At 43.4% G+C, this 24,174-nt stretch overlaps 1 protein-coding gene across 2 annotated transcripts in view; it reads left to right on the top strand.

Annotated features, from left to right (window-relative positions):
* The window catches only part of RAB31 (RAB31, member RAS oncogene family), a 69,989-nt gene that overhangs the window by 8,519 nt on the left and 37,296 nt on the right, over positions 1-24,174 (top strand). For both annotated transcript variants that reach the window (XM_074576633.1, XM_074576631.1), the window contains exons 2-3: positions 20,858-20,937; positions 23,545-23,626. In XM_074576633.1, the coding sequence (XP_074432734.1) occupies positions 20,858-20,937; positions 23,545-23,626 (162 nt within the window). The remainder of the gene's footprint in view (positions 1-20,857; positions 20,938-23,544; positions 23,627-24,174) is intronic.

The following is a 24,174-nucleotide window of genomic DNA, read 5'->3' as shown; positions in this document are numbered from 1 at the left end:
AGAGCCTTCACTGCTCTGCTTCTTGTCAGGGCTTGTCATGCCCACCACTAACTCGTGTTTGCAGCTGATGGGCAGCTCGTGTAACTATAGCTCTGCAGCCCCTCACCAGAAGGTGTGTGAGAACTGCCATGGGGACGTGTGCTCCTGAACTAAATGAGAATAAAAGATGTTATTATTCTCATGGAGTTGTGTGTCTTTTTTTTTTTTTTTTTCTCTCTACCTACTTCGTACAGACCCGCATAAGGGTCAAAGTGAATGGCAATTTCTTAAATTCCATCTCAACTCAACTTGTAGTACGCCAGGAAAGGCAGACATTTCAGTTTCCTTCTGAAACATCTTATACACCCTTCCTGCGAACGCTTGCAGTTTTGAACACCACCGCAAGAAGACAAATCCAAGCTTTAGAAAGCCGCCAGCGGAGGTGGATGGGAGGCCAGCTCGGAGCACAGCCTTGTGTAAGCAAATGCCAGTGGTTTGATTTACAGTCTCCAGCCTCGCAGGGCCGCTCGTGAAAGCTGAACAACAGGCCGTGGAACAAATGCTTTTTATTTTCACCCAGCTATTTTTAAACATAAATGCTACTTAGTGCGTGTTTTTTATATTTCTTGGAGGAGAGGGTAGAGCAGTTACGGCCTTGCACTTTTTGTTTTGGACGGAGTATGTTCTTATTTGGGCAACATGTGGAAGTACATGTGCATGAAATCCAGCTACTAAATACTTTGTGTCCCCGAGTTATTGTTTCCTCCTTTGTCAGCAGAGTGACAGGATGCTGCAGACGTCATTGGGTGTCCCGATTGGACCCGTCAGCCTCTGCTGGGCACAACTGCAGGGGACTATAAAAAAAACCCAAAAACTGTAAGGGCAATCTTTTAAAATGATTAAAATTTCTCTTGCGGAAATTCACCTACGGTTAGGGACTCTTTGAGGCAGATTTGCCTTTGCTCTAAAGCCTGTCTACAGAACGAAAGTGAGTTAAAGAGGTTCCTAATGTGGGTTTAATTTTGAAAAATTAATTTTTTTGGCCCATTTAATCCTGCAGCAAAAAAAAAAACCTTAATAAGTGTTGATAGGATGTAATGGTTCATTAGCAAAGCTGTGCTTCTCACCCATGGGATGTGTCTGAAGCCATTTGCATGTCCTCCCATGCTCACTGGTGACCGGTGAGATACAGTGGGCATTGGAGTAGCTTTAACCTTCTCTATCCGATGCTAGTAAATAATAGCTGGGACCTTGTCGCCAGGGTTGCTGTTGCGTGTGTTCTCCAGGTGTGCCTATTTCTGGCTTGTGAGGCTGATGCTGGGAATTCAGTGACAGAGGAGGAATCCTTAGGTATTTGGTCAACATCTGGTGTGTGCCAACGCAGAGAAGCTGTAGTAGGGATCACAGGGCTTCCCAAAGACTGATGTGAAAAGCATCCCCGGGAGGACTCTCCGGAACGTGGTGTAGAGTCACACCAAGGCTCAGTTTGGCTCTTGAGACTTTAACTAGTTTTTAATTACTTGATTTAAGGGGGAGAAAGTACGTTATCGCTATGGTTAGTAGTTTATGAGTTAGAAGCATATTACAACTGGAAAATTTGAGGTGTTTGTCCATACGCAGTCTCACAATTTTAATCTCCAGCAACTTCTGCCGTCTGTGGAAGGAAATATTGTGTTTGCTTAAGACAGCGTTTGTTACTTTAAAAAAACCACCTCTGACTGACATACACCATTACCAGTCTGTAAGGTTACACTTCCACTTTGTGGCTGTATAAATCTGGTGGTTGGTTAATTCCTGGAGGAATTTGGGAAATGAGAAAGAACAGATTCCCTTTATTGGGTAGGAAGTTCATTATCTCCCTCTTCCCCCCCCCCCTTTTTTTTTTCCTTAGTGTACTAAATGTAAGTGTATCTATTTTAAGAGTCATAAAATCAACACTTGCAATATATCTTGTTAAAGCTGATATGAACAGGAAGCTTCCAGACGCATTTAGGCCAGAAGGCCTTCACGGTGCATAATCCATGCTGACTTCAACCTTTGCAATACTATGCAGACAATCTTACTTCTAGGATATTCAGTTCTTGAGTGTGCTACGGACAAGGTTTTCTCTTACGTTATCCCTTAAGTCAGCATTTGTCTTTTTTTTTTTTTTTTGGATGATATTGCTCTTGTGGAAAAATCAAGGAAAGTTGGACTTTTTGTCCTAGTGTGCTTGAATGTCAATGAAGGAATTAAACGTTATCCCCCCCCATTTAATGTCTTCAACTGTTAGGACTCCAGCAGCAGAGTACAGTTCGTGTGAATAGCCTTCAGTGTCAATTATTTTGTCCTTTGATATTCCCCCTCTCCCCATCCTCCCTGGATGTTTTCTTTATTTTTTTTTCTTGCAGGATGTGCTTGAAAAGAATAAACCCATGATGCCTAGGCGTTTGACAGATAGTTGGAGCATGTTTTATGTGACAAAAATGGCAGCTGTATCAAACCAGATAAAATAAATACTGATTTGAGATTATGTTGCCGAAGCCCTAATTTGGGTAGTGTCTTTAAGCACGTGTTTAATTCGAAGCATTGGGGTAATCCCTCTTGAGCAGTGTTTAGGGGTACAGCCTTTGCTGAACGGGGTCAGTTGAGCCCCAAGCTTAAAGCTCAGTGTATACTTTAATACACAGCTGAACGCAGTGCTGTGCGGAGGACAAAGATAAAAAGTTTATGTAAATTAAGTATTTGAGATAACACAGCTCTTGAGTGACTCCTGTCATTTAACATTGAACGCAGGTAAAGTAGCTCAGTTCTACCTCAGCTTGGTTTTCAGCATCTGGTAGTCTCCTTGGAGATGGTGCTTTATTTGACCAGGTAATTAAGTGGGTCCAGAGTTCCATGGCTAGGTTTGCCTCCTCCTTTAGGCTGGTGTGGAGAAAGAGAGAGAGTGAATGAACCTTTGGCAGCTGTAGAATAAGTCCACGTTAAAAAAGTTTGTCTGAAGGAGAGTGGCAGCCCTACAGCCCCAAACATTTTTCAGAAATAGTTTAAGCGATGAGCAGTAGAAAAAGGGGTGTAAAAGTGTAGAGGAGATTTGGAGGAACAAAGTGATAAAGAAAGAGACTAACGGAGGAGGAAGTGGAGGACTGAAACTGAGAGAAAACATGAGAGGAGTGTTGTGGGGGACCGGTGGGAGGGAACGAAGAACATGGGGGGGAGCAGGAGGGAGGGAAAGAGAAGCAGAGAATAAGGGAACAGAAAACCACACAGAGGAAAACAGCGAAGGGAGTGATACATACAAAATAACAAGGTGGGGTGAAAAAATGCCGGTCGCCTCTCCCTTGGTTTTAGCCTTCAGTTTCCTTTTTTTTTTTTTTCTTTTTCTCCTTTTAAAACTGTAACTTTGTCTTAGTTAGCATTGTTTCATTTCTGTTTCAAAACACTTTGTCCCACTGAACCTGCAGAATTGTTGTTTACATTGCATTAAATTAAGCTGTATCTTTTGACCAGTCAAGAACACTCTGTTGCAGATCTGGTAACTGAAAGGGAAGGTCTGGTAGGGTCTTGTGAGCCGCTTCAGACATTGTCCAAAATCCCCATGCCTGTTGTTCTGCCGTGCCTGGGGTCTGCAGGAGCTTTGGGCTCAGTCCCACACGGTCCCAACACTCAGGCTGTGACACAGAAAACGTGTTTAACACCCCAACAGCCTTTCCTGGGAGGGACTCCTAAGGTCTACCCTTTGCGTGGCTCAGGTTCTTCCTGCTTTGGAGGGAAAGATCAAACCTGCTTTTCTCTAACCCAGCTATTCTTGTCCCTTGAGGAGATGTCCTTAAATGTACTGAACCTTCATGGGTCAGCATTGCCATTTGAAATGCTCCCAGCGTGTTTTCAATTGAGATTTGCAAAGTCTGTATGCTTTTGACCATTTCTGGATCTCTGTTTCTGAGTGAAGATGAGAAAAATTGGCCAGGTGCGTCAAAACTTTCTTCTGAGAGTCAGTTATAAGTTCGATACTTATTTCCTAGTTGTTTTTGTGATGGAAGGTGCCTTAACAATAACAGCAATAAAATCCGTTCCTGCTCATTTAAAGGGCTTTTCCCTAAAAAGTTGGATTCCCTGGCACTAGTGGTACCAGCTGTAGGAGCTGCTGAGTTTGATTCCTGCTAAAATCAATGGGAGGTGAAAACATGCAAGAAGTCAACTGCTTAAGGGTTGTGTCCTTGCGCTGATAATGTCTTCCCTTTACGAGCCTGTTTGGTGCAGATAGCTTTACTCTCAGTAGGTTCACAGCAGTGCACAGTAAATCCACAGATAAAAAACTCAGCCCTGGGTTTTATTATACTGTGCTTGCTGTCAACTCTTCTGTTTACTTTCATGGGTGACAGAGGGGAAAGCACCAGGTGGGTCCTTAGATGACGCTGTTTAAAATAAGTGGTGATGTTTACTGTATTAGGGAGAACTTCAGATCCAGGCAATAAGTGAAATGAGCATGAGATCACTGTTATTCTAAGTTAATTAAACATGATAGTTTGGTGAAAAATTTTCTAAAACAGAATTAGGTTTGTGCAAGCCTCTGATTGTCCATTCCCAGTCGTGCACATCAATCCAGGAAATGGAACCCCCCAGTTTCAAGGATTTTAGACCTCTCCTTGATACCATTTAATATCCACGTAGATAACGTACATCTACGTTATCTACATTTAACTGTAAATAACAAATAATGGCAAATTCCAGTAAATCTCCCCATGATGCCCCAGGGGAGGGAACGGGCTGTAATGTGTCTGGAAGGGTAATGAAGGCAGGATTCCGAATCAGAATCATTTACGTTGGAAAAGACCCTTGGGATCATCGAGTCCAACCATCAACCCCACTCTACAAAGTTCTCCCCTATACCATATCCCCTAACACTACACCTAAACGAGTCTTAAACACGTTCAGGGATGGTGACTCCACCACCTCCCTGGGCAGCCTATTCCAGTGTCTGACCACTCTTTCTGTGAAGAATTTTTTCCTAATGTCCAGTCTAAACCTACCCTGTTGCAGCTTGAAAGGCTGGGGTAAAGGCCTGAGTAAAGAAGATGCTGTTAGCAGCTGGCTGACCTTTAGGCTGCTGATAAAGGGAGACTGTCTCAGACCTTCAATGGTCATCAGAGACTGCTGGTTTTACATGTTTGTTGTATCAGCTAAAAAGGAACTGATAAGCAGAGGGAGAGCTTTTGGCGGTGAAACCACTAACGAAATCCTTAGCCCCTGTCCCACCCGTGTGGCATTTCCTGAACCGCTCAAGGTTGCTGGTGTCTGGCTGCCTTTGGCCAGCAGAGAGGCAAGGAAAAGTTGTTTGCCTCTGCTTGTTGGTAGGTGACATACCCTGTACTAGGAGTCCTATAATTCGGAGGAAAGATCTGGGGCCGTGAGGCTGGTGCCCATTTGTTAAGGGAAATGTCTTTATATAGCTGCCCCCTGGAGCTCTACCTCCTTCCTCTCTGTCGCCTGTTGCTGCAAGAGAGAAGGGATCAGGCTTTCTTTTTTCTCCAAGACTGAAGTTTTCAACTGGTGTTTCAGTTGGCACTTATAATTTACGTGGTTTTTTTCTTCCTCTTTGCTATGAAATGTGGTAATAAGTTGCAGGTTGAGGTAATTACAGATTGGAAGGGGAAAATCTGAACATTGAATTGAGTTGCTTACTGAGCTTGGATGGACAAATTTGAAGGTAATTCAGCCCTTTTACAAATTTTCCAGGCAACCACTGGACAATTTTTCTATTACTGAAATAGTAAACTGAACACCAAGAGCCATTTCCTCAAATGCTGTACCTAGTTAATGTGCATATAGTTGGTTGCGTAAGAGCCACTGCCTTCATTTAATGAAAGAAAATTACTTTCTTGGGATCTGTAGGCAATCTGTGATATGAAACTATAATGTTTGGATTGGGATTATCAATTCTAGACTGGGTGGAAGATTTTGAATATCTTCTATGTGGGGACAGGTATATAAAATCTCCCCCCCCCCCCCATTTAGTAAGTGACACTAACAAGCCTGTATTCTGAAATTATGGCCTCTGGTGATGGGATTTGACAATGGAAGAGACAGGGTGTTGGAGTATGAATAGAAATTTGTCAAACAGCAATTCAGGTCAAAGATGATCTCCTCGTCATACCACTATTTTGAAAGTTTCAGCTGCCACAAATATATGTGGGGAAGGTTCACTTAGGAAAAGAATTTGCTTTGGAAAGAATAACACGGAATTGCTTATCCCATTTTTTGCTGCCAAACTGTACTCAAAACCAACATTTGTCAGGATGCTGTTGCCTAATGTGTTTACTGAACTATGAAAGCCTCAGGTTATTTATGTATTTAGTCTGAAAATTGAATTTAGTTTTTCTGATCATTGCATTGCACAATGATGATGAATGATATTTAACCAGATTGTTATGCTGGTGTGTGCGCATATGGCCTATAGAGATAACAGCCCCTGCAATCAATGCTCATTATCATTGACAATGTGAGGTACAGTGACTTGTAAATTACTTCCTTAGCACTTATCCCTTACTTAATCTTTAAAGTTGAGGGCTGATTATCAGGATTCCTAAGCAGATACTACTCACACAGATTTTTACTGTATTTTAAATAGGAATTTATCTGTGTTGTGTGAAGAGCGTTACGTCAAATGGATTTTTGTGACTGCATGTATGTTTTGAGATGGTGGGTAGGAAAAGGATGAAGGATGGCAGTATGCAGATGTTAGAAGGTCTCCCAAGTTTGTCCAGAAAATAAAGTCTGACCATTTAAGTTGCCAAAATCAGATATTGCTCTCAGTAAAATTGCATAGGCATTAAAGCAGGGCTTGCAACTTTTCTTTGTTTTACTTCAGCTTTATTTAGCTCCTCCCTCTTGAGGTTTCACATGCTGGAGAGATCTGCTAAGTTTGCTCTTGGTTCCTACTTCGTTGGGTGGGGGATGAGTGGTGACCACTACCCATCTGTGGCACCACAGTAGGGATTTTCCCATGGTAAATTGGGGCTCTCCTTTCTCCTCCTTAACTGAAAAATGAAGTGATTCTTAAATATCTGTGGTAGTGCTCAGCTGGGAAATCAGCAATCCAGTAATAGGGAGAGGTCATTAAGGTGAACTGGGGTGGTGGAAGTGAAAAGATGGGAGAGCATACCATGGAGTGCGAGATAATACGCTTTTTTTATCATTTACTGTGCATTTGGCAGGGTAGGTTTACTTGCTGATCTGTGTTATGCCTCCGTCAAGAGGGTCCTATGGTTCAGTGATCAGTAGAGAGCAAATACTGGCATGATTCTTGTTGGGGTGGTAGTGACTTTATATAAAGTCGCACAGCTATAGATCTCCTAAAAATGAACAACAACAAAAAAGGCCCTCTGAGGCATACAACATTGTTGATACTTTGCAGGCTTGGGTGTTTTTTTTCCTTTCATGGTACATTAATTTATGTGTGGGATACAGGCATCCCTTTGCAGCTGCCTTTGCTACTTGCACACTGCCTGTTGTCACGCAGGGCTCCCAGGGCAATAACAGTAGTGGGAGATGCCCGTGTTTCCAAGGGAGGGTGCTCAGGCGTTCTTCTTTCCATCTCTGTCTGTCCCAGCTGTCTAGTTCTTGTAACTCCATCATGCAGTCCTCTTTCCCTCCTTACCCAGGCTCTTGGTTCCCAAGTCACTTGAGCAATTTAGCCAGTGTTCCTTTCTCCTTTCCTCCCATCCCAGTATGGCCAAGTTGACCATTTCCTTCTCCCTTAGTGCCAGAAGTCACCAGGTGGTGCTATTTCCCAATGAAATGCCCTCCTTTGCATTGCAGTGCAGCCCTTGGAGAAGGATTTTGCAGTGTTGGGTTTTGTGATGGAGCTTTCTTTGGTGGGCAGCGGTGCCAGGTGGCGAGGAGTCTTGCTCCTCACCATGCCTTCAGTCTTGAGTTGTTTTTTTTGAAGCGAAGTTGTTTCCTCTGACTTAATTGGCCAGTGCCTTATCGATATTGAGGTCCTGAAAAGGTTGGGCTGCTTCTACACAGCTTGTGACCCACACTGTTGCACTCAAAAGCTGCTTTACCATAGTGTAAAGCATGAGCAAGTCTTGCTAAGGATATATTCAGGCTTTCCACTGTTGGGTCCCCCCCCCGCATCCAGCGGGAAGGTTTGTTGCTCGTTTGTTGGCGTGTGCTGCTACTCCAAAGAAGATTTGTGTGTGGGTGTGACTGCTCACTTGAAAAGTGCTCCTCTGGTTTCTCCTTTCCTCCTCTCATCTTATTAGTCAGCTACCACCTTATTTGCAGCTGCTTTTTATAGAGATCATGCTCTTACTTGAAACTGTAGAGGCTGTTCAAAACAAGGAGTTCAGCATCTTAAGCAAATCGCTGATGCCCCCAAAAGCCACAATTTGAGATGAAGGAATGCAAATAAACACCAAGTTCCCATCTTCCTTTTCACCAAGCTAAGCAATTCTTCCTCCACAGCGGTCCATACCACACGCTGTCAAGGGCAGAAGAAATTGATTGATTGAGATTCTGCTCTTTGATTTCAATTTAAAATCCTCCATTTCTCTCTGCAGTTCAGCTGAGAGATAACTTGTGTGAAGTGGGGAAGGAAATGTGTAGGAAAAGACACAGAGAATTAGCTGGAATTTTGATGTTGGGAAGTGGTTTCCAAATAATGTTAATAATGATTGAAGGCTGTTATCTTTGCTGTCCACAGTCATGGTAGCCTGGCAGTGTGGTTTGCTTGCACTTTGTACAGTGAGATGCAGTGATTAAGCATGTATATTTGAATAAGAGTGTGGGTTTGGGTATTTTTTTTGGCCGAAGATGATGAGCTTTAAAAATTACTAAATTGGGCATTCTGGGGCTAGGTTGGCTGCAGTGTTAATTTGTTATTCTTTTTTAATATATTCTGCAGTGTTGCTGTTCTTGAGCCATGTTGCAGAGAAAGGAACTGAGGTAGTTGGAGCACTGACCCACAGGCCATGTTTTCTACATCAGTCGCATTTCTGTTTTGCCTTATGATTTTATTTATTTTTATTCTATTTGAGTTATTTTAAAGAATAGCTTTGAAGGAAGCTTCTTTGTTCTCCTGTTCCCTCTGCAGCCCCCTGTCTCATACATAAAGATTGCTTTATAATTCCCCTGCCAACTTTACACACAAAAAAGGGTCGGTAGGTTGCGGAAGAGCAGCACAGTTTGTAAGCACTGGGTGAGTAAATGTACAGCAGCCACGTGGGCCACTCTGTGACTTGTTGGGTAGTATATAGTTTAACTGGCTGCTAATCCTGCCACCCACTGCTAATGCAGTGTAAAACAAGGATTTGTTCCTTACTGCTGATTTAATGCCATGTCTGTCACTGGACTATGTACGAAGGAAAGATCTCTTTCTGAGTGGGTCATCTTTCCAGCACCGTCTTGCCTTCTTTCATGGTGATAATGTTCCTTCTCTCAAGTCCCCACATTTGGAGAAACCTTTCCACACTTGGAGTCAAACCTTCAGCCGAAGTTAGTGGAGCGCCTACTAGCTGACGGATGAGAGACAGCACTTTGGGCAAATCCTTTTGAAAACCAAGTGTTTGGGGAAAAGAGAGGAGGGAAGGTATGCCCAGTTTGCTCACCTGAAGCTTTTCAGGCTGCATCTGAGACTCTCCATGCTTCTCACTCAGCACGAAGAGCTTGAGATTGGAGCCCTAGTTATGACAGCAGGATAATGCCAAATATCTTGGAAACACTCTAGGAGAGACTTTGGTTTCATATAATATTACATGTACAAAGATATCAATGTCTCTGGGAAAGTGAATTTATTGTTAACATTAGCTACTATACAGACATTAGCTGCTCTTCAGGCTGTCTCGTCTCTGGCCAGGCACATTGCTTTGATAGGATGATAAAGTGCTTTTGGCCGTCTGTGCTTGCTTTTGTACTTTATGGTTTGCTGAGGCCACAGTGTTGGTTGGGGTCTCTGGGCATATCTCTGACAGAAGTAGATAGATGGAGAGATTGTAAAGAATATTGAAGTCAGGGGATGGGGGAAGTCTGGAAATATTCTTCTTTGTCTATAAGAGAGGAACAGATGCAGCAAAATATTAAAGGTGTATTTGTAATTTGGGCATTAGGGGTTTTTGTCTCTGAAAGATTAGTGGGCTGGGATCTGGTGGAAAGCAATGGACCTGTGACAGTGAATACGGCGAAACTTATTAACTCCAGAGAAGCCTGCAAAATGGCAGGACAAGTAGGACTGCATTCCCTGGCTCCAAGTATGGCAGATATCAGAGGAGCTATGCATGCCCAACCTTAATTCCACAGGAGGATGTGTGCAGGATGTGTGTGAAAGGAAACCACATGCTGAATAATCACTCCCCAAATCACACACTGGCAGCAGGCGTTTGGCTTAGGTGGCTGATTGGGAACAGGAGAGGTGGACAGGGAGGGCTCCAGGCAGATCCCCCTCTGAGGCGCAGCAGATGGGCAGTCACTGTACACATTCTGCGAACTGATGTGGACTAGAGGAAAACAAATCCAGAGAAGGGATCAGATGATACGTTATACGTTCAGAGGTGTTATTGGGTGGTCAGGTTTTGGTAGCAGGGCGGCTACAGGGGTGGCTTCTGTGAGAAGCTGCTAGAAGCTTCCCCTGTGTCCGATAGAGCCAATACCAGCAGCTCCAAGACAGATCTGCCACAGGCCAAGGCCGAGCCCATCAGTGATGGTGGTAGCGCCTCTGTGATAACATATTTAAGAAGGGGAAAAAAAAAACCCTGTGCAACAGCAGATGGAGATAGGAGTGAGAACATAGGAGAGAAACAACTCTGCAGACACCAAGGTCAGAGAAGAAGGGTGGGGAGGAGGTGCTCCAGGTGCTGGAGCAGACATTCCTCTGCACCCTATGGTGAAGACCACGGTGAGGCAGGCTGTCCCCTGCAGCCCACAGAGATTAACAGTGGAGCAGATATCCACCTGCAGCCCAGGGAGGACCCCATGCTGGAGCAGGTGGATGCCCAAAGGAGGCTGTGACCCCATGGGAAGCCCGCACTGGGGCAGGCTCCTGGCAGGACCTGTGACCTTGTGGAGAGAGGAGCCCACACTGGAGCAGGTTTGCTGGCAGGACTTGTGACCCTATGGGGGACCCACGCTGGAATAGTCTGTTCCTGAAGGACTGCACCATGTGGAAGGGACCCAGGCTGGAGCAGTTTGTGAAGTGTGAGGAGTCTGCCCCCTGAGGAGGAAGGAATGGCAGAGACAAGGTGTGAGGGACTGACCGCAACCCCCGTTCCCCATCCCGCTGTGCTGCTCGGCAGGTGGAGGAGGTAGAGAAATCAGGCATGAAGTTGAACCTGGGAAAAAGGGAGGGGTGGGGAAAGGTGTTTTTAAGATTTGGTTTTATTTCTCATTATCCTACTCTGATTTGGTTGGTAATAAATTAAATTAATTTTCCAGAGTTGAGTCTGTTTTGCCCATGATGGCAATCTCCCTGTCCTTGTCTCAACGCACGAGCCTTTTGTTATTTTTTTCTCTCCCGCATCCAACTGAGGAGGGGGGTGATAGAGCGGCTTGGTGGGCACCTGGCGTCCAGTCAGGGTTGACCCACCACAAGGGGCCAGCCAGCATTAAGCCCTGGCCAGCAGATATTTTTCTGTTTTAAAATGACTATTAGGAATATACAGGTGGTATTGAAGATGCATATAAATACCAAACAAATAAACTCAGCACTTGACTATCTCTTAAGGCACTTAAATTGATCTTTGTCACTGTACTGTATGAATACTTTACAACTATCACTGATTTAAATCCCCATAACGCTGTTACAAGGTAAAATCAAGTAATTATTATTTTCATTGAACAGCTAGTGAGCTGAGAACAATAGAGCCAAGAATTCCTGTGCCAAATGCAGTCCTTGCAGCACTAGGAGGAAGGATTGTGTTCTGATGTAACAGGACTGACCTGGTTGGGGGTAGAAAAATGTCTCTGAGAACAAGCAGTGCACTTCCTATGTGTAGAGGGAATTAGAGTTAATCTAATTCTAACATGCACCAGAGGAAAAAGCCTTATTTTGTAGCTAATTCGTGCTCCACAACGCCAGCATTGGCCTGAAATTACACTAGCAATTAGAAATGGTTCGTGGGGTGTTTCACTGCAGGAGAACTGACACAGACCATCCTAACTTTGTAGAAGTAGTACACCGACTGACTTAAAAGATACCAATTTTACCACATATTATGAGTTGAAAGAAGGGTGTATGACAAATGGAAATACAGACAGGGATATTCTTGTAAGGCTCATGTGGACAGGTGACCAAAGGAATTGTGGTGGGCCCTCCTGAAGAAGTGGGACGCTGCAGAATAATCCTCTCCCTAAAAACACAGTTGTATCGAGATCCGTGTGTTTGTGCTGAGATCTTTGGAAACTTGGTTCCAATATTCAATGGGAGCATTGATGTTCGTTTGGCAAGTACCGTTCACTAAGGGAAGTACACGATATAGCATATTGACGCAACTGGAGGCCAATGCTGGTTCCAGTTCTTCCCTTTCAAAAATTTTCTCTGCAAACTGTGTATCCCTCAGGCCTTTGCAGAAACTGCTTGTACATCACTGGTGGTGTAAGGCCGTGTCTGTCCTGTGGAGCTCTTGTTGCAGAAGTACATTGCCAGGCTTGGTAATGAAGAAAGTCAAACAATTACAGGTGGTGGTGATGGGGTAGGGAGGAAGAAACACAACAGACCTCTTGTTTGGTAGAGGGAGTTGAAAAAACGTGCCGCCGCTTTGGGAATCAGGCATGTCCCTGGGCCAGTTCTGTAGCTCTGGAAGGAGGATCCCAGCAAATCAAGAGGAAAAGGATCTTCTCCCAGAATCATGTGGCTCATGGGGGAAATAATCTATTTCTCATTGTACAGGGCTGTAGCGAAAATAGGAATATACAAAAATTATTTGTGTCCTGAATGGGATGTGTGTTCTTTCGACCGCAGAAGCGAGGCTTCAGAGCACCTCAGCCCATGTCCCTCTGGTCCTGCCTCAGGCGGCTTTGTGTTGGTGAAGCGGCTGAGAGCCAACGTCTCAGTCTTAAGAGCTGCTCTTGTATTTTCATCTGTGTGCTTATGCAGTGGTGGGATTTGCTCACTTGATACGTCTTGCAGATGGAAAAACTGAATACAGCGAGAAGCTATTTGCACTTCTTCCTAGACACCGCTCCACAGTGCATGGCTGCATTTTCGCTGGGACAAGCCTGACGCTTGGCAGATGCAGTTCAGTCCCAGGGGCGTCTCTGAACCCAGGTCTCCTGAAGGATATTTCTCCTTACAGCAGTGTTTTTCAGACAAGTAAGCGATACCCAAATACAGGGAAGGATGAAGGATGTGTTTAAGGCTAGCAAAAAGTTTATTGGGTAGAGTAATTCTTGGATTAAAATACTGCCTTTGGGAGCTGTGATCAGCAGTCTGTTGTGCATAACTCTTCCTTGTATGTTCATGCTGTTGATAAAAATCCAAAGCCAGTTTCAGATGCTCTTCAAGCCGCCTGCCACAGCCTTCCAGAGCAGCTGTAACTGGATTAGTAAGACATGGAAAGTATTGCAATGCTGCCTGCATCTGATCGTCTGAGTAATGATTAAAATGTTAATGGCAGGCATAGAGGACTAAAGCAGGCTGCAGATTGCAAAGCTTTATTTTGTTGTTCAGCTCTTTGCCTTTTTACTTCCATTGGAATTTAAAAGACAGCCATAATCCTCTACTCAGCCTTACCACATCGCATGCCTTTGGGTCAAGGACTGGCATCTCCGAAAGCATCGAAGATGCAGGCTGGATATCTCGGTGCTGCATGCCAGTCCTTGCGCGAGGAGTGACATTCCTCCTAGACACCAGGCTTGACCAGAGCTGGGCGTACATTTCTGCAAAAGCCCAGCGATACTTTACGGTGCAGGCATAGCGATTTGTTTGATGATAGCTAATAAAATGCAAACCATCCAGCAGCGCTGCGATGTGATTACGCTGCTGTGAATTTTCAAATTCCATCAAAGTCCTGCTGAGGATAATGGGAATGGGCCAAGGGGATTCAACTGTATATCAAAAACTAAAGCGTGGCCAATTCTGACAGTGGAAAGAACGGCTATTTTAATGCGCAGAAGCTGAACTGCCAAGTCAAAAGCAGCTGCGCTTTACAGAGCTACTGGAATGAAAGGTCTCTCTGCATTTGCATTTTTTTGTAAGACTCACTGATTATTTTTCTCCCCCTAAAGTTTAAATCACGTCTTTCTACCTCAGATTTGCCTGGCCAATTGCAGAGATTTTGAGTGCCTTTTTCTGGTATTTAAAATATCAAATGCATTGATGATAAAGGACGGTTTTCTCCTTTTTGGCAACTTCATACCAATTCAGATGTTTTCGTCTGTACATCTTAATTACTTCAACAATGAAAGTTCCGCACTGGGCAAGGCAAGGACCTCTCCTTCCCCTCTGCCATAGCACTGGCAGGTCTCAAATCGTTGTAACAAAGAGGAGAATTTAGCTTGGGAAATCTTGAGCATAAACTGGCTCCTCTGTTATTTTTCAGTTAGTAATGAACCAGCCAAGAAGTTTGTCCGGTGGCATGAATATGTGACGGGGAGCCAGGAATTGTTTCTTCTCTTAGTAATCAGGAGCAGCCAGCTTCCTCTCTGAGCAGACCTCTTCCAGGAGAGTGGGACAGCTTTTTGACTGTACCCTTGTTCTATATGTTTGATTGAGCCTTCCCCCCTCCTCCCCGCGTCTGAAACATGACACAAGGCAGCATTATCTCACAGGAAGGTGCACCAAGAAGATCATTAGTGAGCCAAATTTGACCACGGTTGTTTCTGCTGCGTGCACTTATTGCACAGAGTCACAGAATGACCGGGGCTGGAAGGGACCTCTGGAGATCATCTAGTCCAACCCCCCTGCCAGAGCAGGGTCACCTAGAGCAGGTTGCACAGGAACGCGTCCAGGTGGGTTTTGAATGTCTCCAGAGACAGAGACTCCACCACCTCTCTGGGCAGCCTGTTCCAGTGCTCTGCCACCCTCAAAGGAAAGAAGTTCCTCCTCATGTTTAGGTGGAACTTCCTATGCTCAAGTTTGTGCCCATTACTTCTTGTCCTGTCGCCAGGCCCCACTGAAAAGAGCCTGGCCCCATCCTCCTGACACCCACCCTTTAAGTATTTGTAAGCATTGATAAGATCCCCCCTCAGTCGTCTTTTTTCCAGACTGAAGAGACCCAAATCCTTCAGCCTTATTGCACCTCTTGACGCTAACCTGTCTTGAGATAGCTTCAAAAGAGCTTGCTGGTAGCTCCAGTATTGCTTTCAGCCTGGAACCCGGGTTTTCAATGGTGCCTGATGAAGAAGCCACGCCACCAGAGGCTGCCTGCGGGTTACTCTAAATCAACGCTGGCTGTGTCGGTGGCACTCTTTTTCTCTTGATCAGGGATGCTCGGAGGAGGGGGTCAGCTGCCAAATGCTTGTGGTACCTTTGCAGTTAGAGTGGTGGGCAGGTCAGCTTTAGGGGAGCCCCAGCACAAACAGGCTCTGAGGGGCAGATGCATTCCTGCTGTGAGGTGCAGGGGTGTCCCGCCACATTCGGTGGAAGCCTCATGAGCTATGGGATCAGTTTCTTGGTTGTGGGAGAGGATAAAGACTGGTCACTTCCAAATGTTTCTCATATTATTGTTGAAATAACATCTGCTTTAACTGCTTTTGGGGGAACTTGGTATTAATACCCTCCAGGTTGCTAGGGCATGATTGTTCTTCTCCTGATATGTAAGACTAATGCATGCAAAACCAAATCAGTTTTAATGAGACCTCTGTCTATAGGTCATGTCTCAGTTAGTCTTGGTTATTACAAGAAATGCTTTGGAGAAGCAGAGATTTTTAATTTGTAAAAATTTATACAAATCGAAATACCATGGATTGAGTCCTGGCTTTGTCTAAGCTGATGGGAAAACTTCCGTCCTTCTGAAGGAGCCGTGTGTTGGATACATTTTTTATAGAGATCAGTTCTCTGTTACTTCTCAATGTAGATTTTTGTGGCACCCATCTCCAGGGTGTCTCAACCCTCTTTTAAAGCTGAAATGGGAAGTTAGTCATGAGATCTGTGGTGGTTACAAGCCAGATGTTCTTTTTTTTTTTTCTTTCCCCGCAAGTGGGAGGACAGAAGGCAGTTTCTTCAGTATGTTCATTCTTAGTGTGCCATTTCGTTGTGTGAAGTGCCGTCTAGTATTCTTGTTTTATTTGTGTTTCCAAAATCCTAGAGTCATAAGAGGATTTTTGCATGGTTTATCTAATTTTACATATAGTAAAAAAGCCCTGTGTGTTAACACAGCACAGAAAGATTCTGTGTAGTCAAGAATAAAAAAGCTCTTGCAGCAATATGCATAATTATAGGGCTGCTGTTTAGTCATCAGTCACGATATGTGTGGATTTTTTTTGTGAATTCAACATTTCTTCCATTTCAGATGTAAAATGAATTCACATGAAGAGTTTAGTTTGCTCAGCACAATAGGGCTTGACCCATCTGAGTCTATTAAAAGCTATTATAATATCAAGGCTAAAGACTAACATCCTAATCAGGGATGTGTTTACAGGGTCGTATAGTACCCTTCAATTTGGAAAAGTGCTTGGAGGACTGGGCCCTGTGCTACTGCAGAGGTGTGAGACATCCAGATTTAAATTAGAGAGCTCAATTTTTCTGCATTATTTTTTTTCTGCCAGGATAAGTGCATCTGGAACAATGGACAGAGGAATATAACAACTGCCTATTTGTAATGGGAAAATGGTTTTCTTTTTTAATATATTGCTCATATTGAACTTCTGCTTTTTTTTTTCTTTTTTAAATCTTCCTCTATGCTGCTGCAAATCATCCATAAGAAATCAGTAGCTCAGTTGTTGTTTGCCTGCAAATGAGTTGTCAGCATCCTGTAGTTGTGCTGGCTTGAAATACAGTCTCACCTCCTTTACAGTAATGTGAGCTGGGAAGAGCCAAGTGGGGTGGTTCTCTGTGAGCAGGAGTGTGGGTGGAAGCACTGTTTTTTGTGGCATGCTGCTCTCCGTTCTGGTGCTCTTAAAATCATAAATCTGTGGGTAAGGGATTTTGGAAGAACAGAGAACGTCTTTTCAGGGTTAAAGTAAAAATCAGGAATTAGTCATGCTTGCATTGGGTCTTTGTATTTATCAGAAACATCTGATACGGCTTCAGATTCCCATAGCCATTTTGCTGACCACTGGGATATTCTGAAGTTGTAGCTACTCCTTCTGGTGAACGAATAGTGGTTCATTTACTGTGGATTACATTCCTACTCCTTTCCTTCCTTCCCACCCCACCTCTTTTGCTTATCTCGGTACAATACAGTTTATAACTGGGATTTTGTAAGCTATGAGGCTTACGAAGAAGAAAGGAGAAAAGCAAGACATGCAGTTGATCCCATGAGTGACTCATCAAATGCATCATGAACACCTTGATTCAGAATAATTATTTTATATTTGCTCCTTTCTTGACACTCCTTTCATGGACTGGCATGGACTGTTGCTTGTGATGAGTCAATTAGTACAGTGCCGAAACCCTTGGATTTCCCATGGATAAGGATTTTTCTGAAGAATTGCAGGATCTCTTTCTTAAAATGCGAGATAACTCCTGAAGACGTGTTCTCAGTTTCTGAAGCTTGTTCAGTTCCACTCAGCTCAATACCACTGCGACCTTTTACATATGCCAAAACGTTATTCCCTGGTGTATGTTTGATGTTCCATGTACACCAACATGGAGTAAAACAAAAAAGAACAGATTAAGAGGGTGTAAAAAGCTGGCAAAAAGCAGAACTTTGAGAACTGAAAAAAATAAGTCATCTGCACGCCTGAGTGTTACCCAGGCATGTGGCTTGACAAGTCTGTTATAATCCTTTGAAGGAAAAGGAGGAAAACAAGGATGATCATCCCCATCAGATGCTAGAAAAACGGATGTATGTAGAGGAAGACCATATAGCAGAGGACAAAGCAGATGGTAGCAGGAAAGCTTTGTACAGCTTTAGCAGGGAGGTTTTTAATTTCAATGCATTGCTGAGAAGTGAATGCCTTTTCCACTTCTTTGAAGCTACTGTGCTTTCGAGATCGACTTGATAGATAGTTCCCTGTTTTCGGTAAAAGATAAGGTCTGATTAGCAGTAAAAGATTTCTGCTACGTTTTCAAGTTGTATGATGTTTACGCACCGTGATTTGCTTTGCTTTCAGGCAGGTGAGTGTCTTGTTTGGTGGGGGCGAGTACGGTAACGTGGACTGAAAACTGCCTAAGTAGTTTGAAATCCCGTGATGGAATCATAATCACTGCCTTAAGTGGGAAGCTTTTTCTTTTTTACTTCCTTCCCCTCTGTGGTCTAATTATAGTCCGATAGCCAGCTGTTTGTATCCTCCAGGCAACAAAACAGAAGCTGGGAGCACTTGGTTTCAACTGAACCCCTTGGTGCAATAAGTTGCCTGGCTCCTGGAGAGCACTGGCCGCTGGCTCCAACAGTCGTCATCCTAAAGACAGGTCCAATTGTGGTCCAAGTCCATTGGTTTCACTGGAGCTACAGTAGGGGTAAATTTAGCCCTCTTGGTAGTCCGAGCAACCCCAGGAGCAAGGTCTAAGAGTGCCTGTAAGCTTCTTGAAGGCTATTGGTGTGATTGGCTTATGCTTAAGTTTAGCTGTGCTTGTTGCGAGAGATGTGAGGGCAATAGAAACTTTCAGAGTTCCTTTAACATTGGCGTGAAATGTTACTAAGAGCCACGAACTTGAAAGATGAAGAGGTGTAGGATCTTCTAGGAAAATGAGCTAAGCTTTAATCCACTCTGGTGGATGTCGTGTCCCTGCTAGAGACTGGGGTCCTCTTGCTCAGGAGCTGTAACTGAGGTTGCCCTTCTGAGTGACCTGTCAAGGGAGCTGAAGGAAGAAGGTGAAACTAAAGCATCATCGGGTCACAGGAGTCAATGTTTAGTTTCAAATACGGTGGCAGAAACTCTGTCCCTGCAAGAGGGAGGTGTATTTCCTCGCACCCAGCAAGTGGGAGTTCTGGTTTCTCCACAACGTTTAAAATCTGGAATAATAATTAGATCCTCAGTTTCAGCGCAGAGGAACTTTTTTTCTTTTCTTTTTTTTTTTTTTTTTTTTTTTGTTTGTTAATGTGTTCTGCCGTCCTGGTCTCGTAATTATATAGAGATGTCAGCTGGAATCGATAATGAAGGCAAAATTTGGGAATAGCAACAGGATGTGTTGCTGCTATTGATCAAAGGCAGTGGGGCTGGTTTTAAACACTGCTCCACTCTTTGATCTTTTTTTTCCTATTGATTGAACACAGTAGATAAACAACCGTCTGTGTAGCATGAGCATTTATTATGGCTTTTAAGCTGACTAAGGACAGCTTTGAATTAAGTATGAGAGTTTAAGTGATGGTTTTCTAATACGTGCTGTCTATAAAGACTTCTCTTGCAGTGGCGATACAGTCATTTTAAACATGGTGAAGGGAAATCTTAACTACAGGCATTCTTTTTCTTTCATATTCAAAAAGAAGAGAAAATTCTGCAAAATTGATTACAGAAAGGGCAAAGGTGCTTTTTTAAAATACGTAGTTACATGTGTAGTGCTCTCAACAAACTATGTTCTCTTGTCTTGGCACTTTTTGAGGAGTTTATGTAAATTAGTAAAGTGTCTTAAAGCGAGGATTACAAATGCAACTATCCAGTGCAATCTGGTAGTTCTGCAATCACTTCCAATGAAATTAATAGAAAACTTTACATTGACTTTGTAATGAGTTAGATCGGACCCTAGGCTGTCATTGTTAATGTCTCGGAAAGGTCAGGATCGATTTCCTGGCATCCTTTTTGTCTCTAAGGAGGCTCTTTGCAATTCTATGGGAGACATAGCGATATTGCTGTTCCTCTTTCTTGATAATTCTCTGTATAATTTAAGTTCTTCTACCTACCATCCAAAGCTTTGTGGAATAACAGAGACAAACCAAAAAATGCTGCATTTTGGGGAAGTTTTCATATCTTAAATGCCTAAAATAGTATTTCTGCATAACGTCAAGGTTTCTTCTGCGCCCTCCAAGTTATTCTGAATTTTATTCCAGTACTGTACTGCAGGTATCAAATCTGACCCTTGGAGGTTAAGGAACTGAAACCCCACAACCCAGTGCTGTACTGCTGTTATTTTTCCTTACTGATTGGGAGGGCTAAAAAAAAAAAAAAAAAAGATTATTCCTGCAAATGGAAGCGGCCTGCCACATTGCAGTGTAGAGAGCAAATTGTGTTGCATTTAAAGTAATGCCGTTTCACCGCAGCCCAGTAGCAGAACCTGCAGAGGGACAGCTGCACACCTCCGGGGATCCAAACCTTTAGATTCCTGCCTTTTCAAAAACACCTGAAGCCTCTGCAAAGGTTCCGCCAAGCAGGGCTTGTTTGTCTTGACCTGCGCGGGTTAGTTCCACTGAGTTAGTGCTGTCCGCGTACTAAAAGGTTGGCGTTGGTAGTCTGTTTTGGAAGCGCGCTTGGGCTGCCCTTGCAACAGGCCTGAACCAAACTGTTTCTCTGGCTTTGCTGGGTAGCGCACCAGGCGTTTGAAAGCACAGGGTTTTCTTGTACAAGTAAATGGCTATGCTTAAAGTACTGCAGTCCCTCCAACGCAGATATAAAATCCACTCAAAAAAATATAAGGCTTGGAGAGAAGCGGCTGTTGTGGAGAGGACCAGGGAGCTCCTTTCGCAGTGCTGGTGTTTGAAAAGGATAATCCATGTGCTCGCTTTTCTTTTGAAATGTTCAACCTGCCCCACTTGCCACTAAAGAGGATTTAAGGTCACAAATAAATATTTGACTATTTTGTCAGGTGAAGTATTGATTTCTAGGGTCTCCTGAACTCACTTGTCATGCTTTCCTTTATTTTCAGGATACTGGGGTTGGGAAATCGAGCATCGTTTGTCGCTTTGTCCAGGACCACTTTGATCACAATATTAGTCCTACTATTGGGTAGGTACCACGCATAATATCTTTTTTTCTTCTATGTATTTTTTTAACTCACTGCCCTCTGCTGATCTCCTTTCTTTTCCTTAGTTTTAAGGCTCTAAATACTGTATTTATTTTTTTTTCTCCCCAGCTTATCAATCTCACTCAACTCTTTACTCTTCTTTAATGGTTTTCAGGTCATGTTACCTGTTCAGAGAGCCTAGGGCTGCCCCAAACCAAATCTGCTTTGCTCTCCCAGCTCTGGGAATACAGAGAGGCCCTAAAGTTGCTATATTGCAGCCTACTCCATTATGGAGAGGCTGACAGAGCTCTGCCATCCTGCTCCTGTGAACCATGTCTCTTGAAATAGCCTCTTTTCTGGGGCTCTCCAGAACCATGCTCTATTGACTTCTGTTGTGCGTGGCCATGACCTCCAGCTCTTCTGTTTTTTGTTTTTCTGCACCCGTTTTACAACAAGAGATTCTTAGATGTCTTACTCAGCTGGTGTCCTTTGCTTTTTGTCTTGTCAAGAGCTTCCCACTTTAGATTGTGTTTTGGTCATAAGACCTTAGGGTTAAAATCGCTTTAGTTCCCAGTGGTCAATGAGGTATCAAATCTGACCCTTGGAGGTTAAGGAACTGAAAGAGGCTGGGATCTGCACAAGGACCAGGGCACCCATAGCTGAGTAACGGCAGGAGAACCACGGGGAGACCTTGTACCAACGTTGTGTGTCCTGCCAGGCTGGGCTGGAACATGGACAGTGTCTGTTCCCAGGTGTGGACATGCTTTCATCTAGGTTTAGGATGTGTTACATTATCCCGTCTTTCTCAAAATAGGGACAATGCAGTTTAAACTAAGTATAATTAATTCATACCTGTTCTTCTTTAAAAACTCCACGCTTCCATGTGTCAGACCATCAGAAGCAGCCTATTAGTCCTGTAGTTGATTTTTGATTCCAAAATTTTTTCTTTTAATATCTTAGGGAAAAATTGCCAAGTCCAACGTTACCCGGAAACCTTTGAAAATTCTTGATCTCTTACGGGAAAGGAAGCTAATATGTAATCTTCACAAAAGAGTAATTTGGGTAGGAAGGGCTGCTCTGGCTTGTTTGTTAGAGCTGTTTTACACCATCTGTGAAGGATTGGTATTGATTGCTGTGTCTTGTTCAGGGAGTTAGATGATATCTTCCATAGCTCTGCCTTTTGATGCATGAAGGAGTCTCAGCTGGAAGTTGCACATTGAAGTTCCAGGACAATTTTGGACTCCTGAATGTAATGAATAGAGAAAAATGGACAGAGAGAAAGGAAACATGTAATGAATAACATTACTTGACTGAAGAACACTTGTTTGCAGTGAAGGAATTGATGGGAACTTGAGTGGTTTTTTACTTCTAAATCATCAGCAGCCTTTTTCCCCAAGCAGTTGTTGTTGCTAAGTAAGTGTCTTCTGCTCAAATGGGGAAAAAAAAAATCCTTTAATTTTCATAATTACGATAACAAAGGGAAAATATTTTTCTATCTGAGGATTAAAATGTGAAGGGTAGCTTGCATGCAGGTGATACTGCTTGTCTATATAGATAAGGGTTTTGTTTTTATTTCCTTCCAAATTAATCAAATGTTTTAAATATACAATCCTTGCAACCTATATAGCTGCTGTGGCTATAAAGTTCCTGTTTTTGAAGCTGTAAAATGTTGCTTAAATGCTTTGAGGAGAGTGACAACTGAAAGCACACACCCTGAAAACAACCAAAGAAAATGCTGTGCTTTTTTGCCTTACTTAATATTTTTATAAGCAATGCTGCATTGGTAAATTCGAGCAATTTGCAGATGGCTGTAGAGAAGAACTCTGGTGTATCATTCTTAGGAAAAGTTTTGATCCGTTATGTGTCATTTGTCATTTGGTGCTTTTTGTATCAAATGCACCTTTATGAGCCATGAAAAAAATTACCACAACAAAAATTGTTCATCAGTGTCCAGAAAGCATAGAGGAAAAAAAATAATCTACCAGAGTTTGTCAGTGTCTCCTAGCTTCCAATTGAAATGCTGTAATATAGAAAAAAGCTATAAATTTGTAACCCTTGTTCCTAGAAGAAGAAAAATCACACTGTGAAAACACAAGCAAATTGCATTTCCTACAAAAAATACAAGCCGCCATGAAGACTTCTTCATCTGAGTTGAGAATAGGAAGAACTTTCTTCCAGTTGTTCACCACGTGCATTCCAGCAGGTGACTTTTCTGCTCCCTGGTGATCCAGTCTCCTAGGTTTAACTGAAAAGTTGCGCATTTGTTGCCTGGTATGATGCTGGCTGATGCCTTTTTCTGAGGTCCATATCGCTGAGAAGATGGAGCTAGCTAGCAGCAGAAGCTACATGTGAGCAGCTGGAGCTCATGCACAAATGAGCTGGGCCCATGCACAGATGCTCTCTAAACCTCAGAGGCTTTTCCCTTCTTTTAAAATACATATATAGGTATCATATATTTTATCTGAGAAAAGGGAGACTTTCAATTCTGTCGGCATTTTGTCAAGGTTTTGGAGTTTCCCCATATGCAGCCTAACCCAGCAGAACTGGTTAAGGTTGCATATTCAGAGCATTGGTCATGTTACTAATTTCTGCTGCTTCCTTCTTTTTAGAGCATCCTTCATGACTAAAACCGTACCTTGTGGGAATGAGCTTCATAAGTTTCTGATCTGGGACACAGCTGGTCAGGAGCGGGTGAGTATTACTGTGCAGTATGTCTTTGTTATCCCGGTCTCTCTTAACGCGTTGGCATACTTGTTCTAAACCTTTCGTCTTCAGAAGGCTTTGTGAGTATAGACCTACTGAATCTTGGCAAGGCTCGGCGAAGCAGGTGGTCAGCAGTCAGCAGGTATATAGGTTCCCATTTCACAGGTGGGGAAAATGCAGAGGCAGGCTGACCATACCACTTACAACTCAAGCAGTGCCCAGGTGGGCTCCAGCTCCCCTTTGATTTCATCAGGTTTACGTGTGGCAGCTCTCATTGGTGTTGGAAAGCACTTGACTTCCAGCACGTGGGCTGGTGGGTGGCGTGAACTTGGGTGGTGACTCCAGGATTGTCCTCAGTTGGGACATTGAAAACGGGCACGGGTTGTGTCTGGGGTTATTGTTTTGGAAATTAGCACTGGCAACCTGAACCGCTTAGAGTTTTCGTCTTGATTTTTCAAGTTTGTGAAGTGAGTTGCTCAAATTCAGTAGCTTTTCCTTTGGCTTTTCAAAAAAGCCACAGTGGAGTTTGTGGGCAT

Source organism: Larus michahellis, chromosome 2, assembly GCF_964199755.1.
Source record: "Larus michahellis chromosome 2, bLarMic1.1, whole genome shotgun sequence".
Taxonomy (NCBI): Eukaryota; Metazoa; Chordata; class Aves; order Charadriiformes; family Laridae; genus Larus; species Larus michahellis.
Note: the sequence above shows the minus strand (reverse complement) of the source record. Positions and strands in the feature narration are given on the sequence as shown.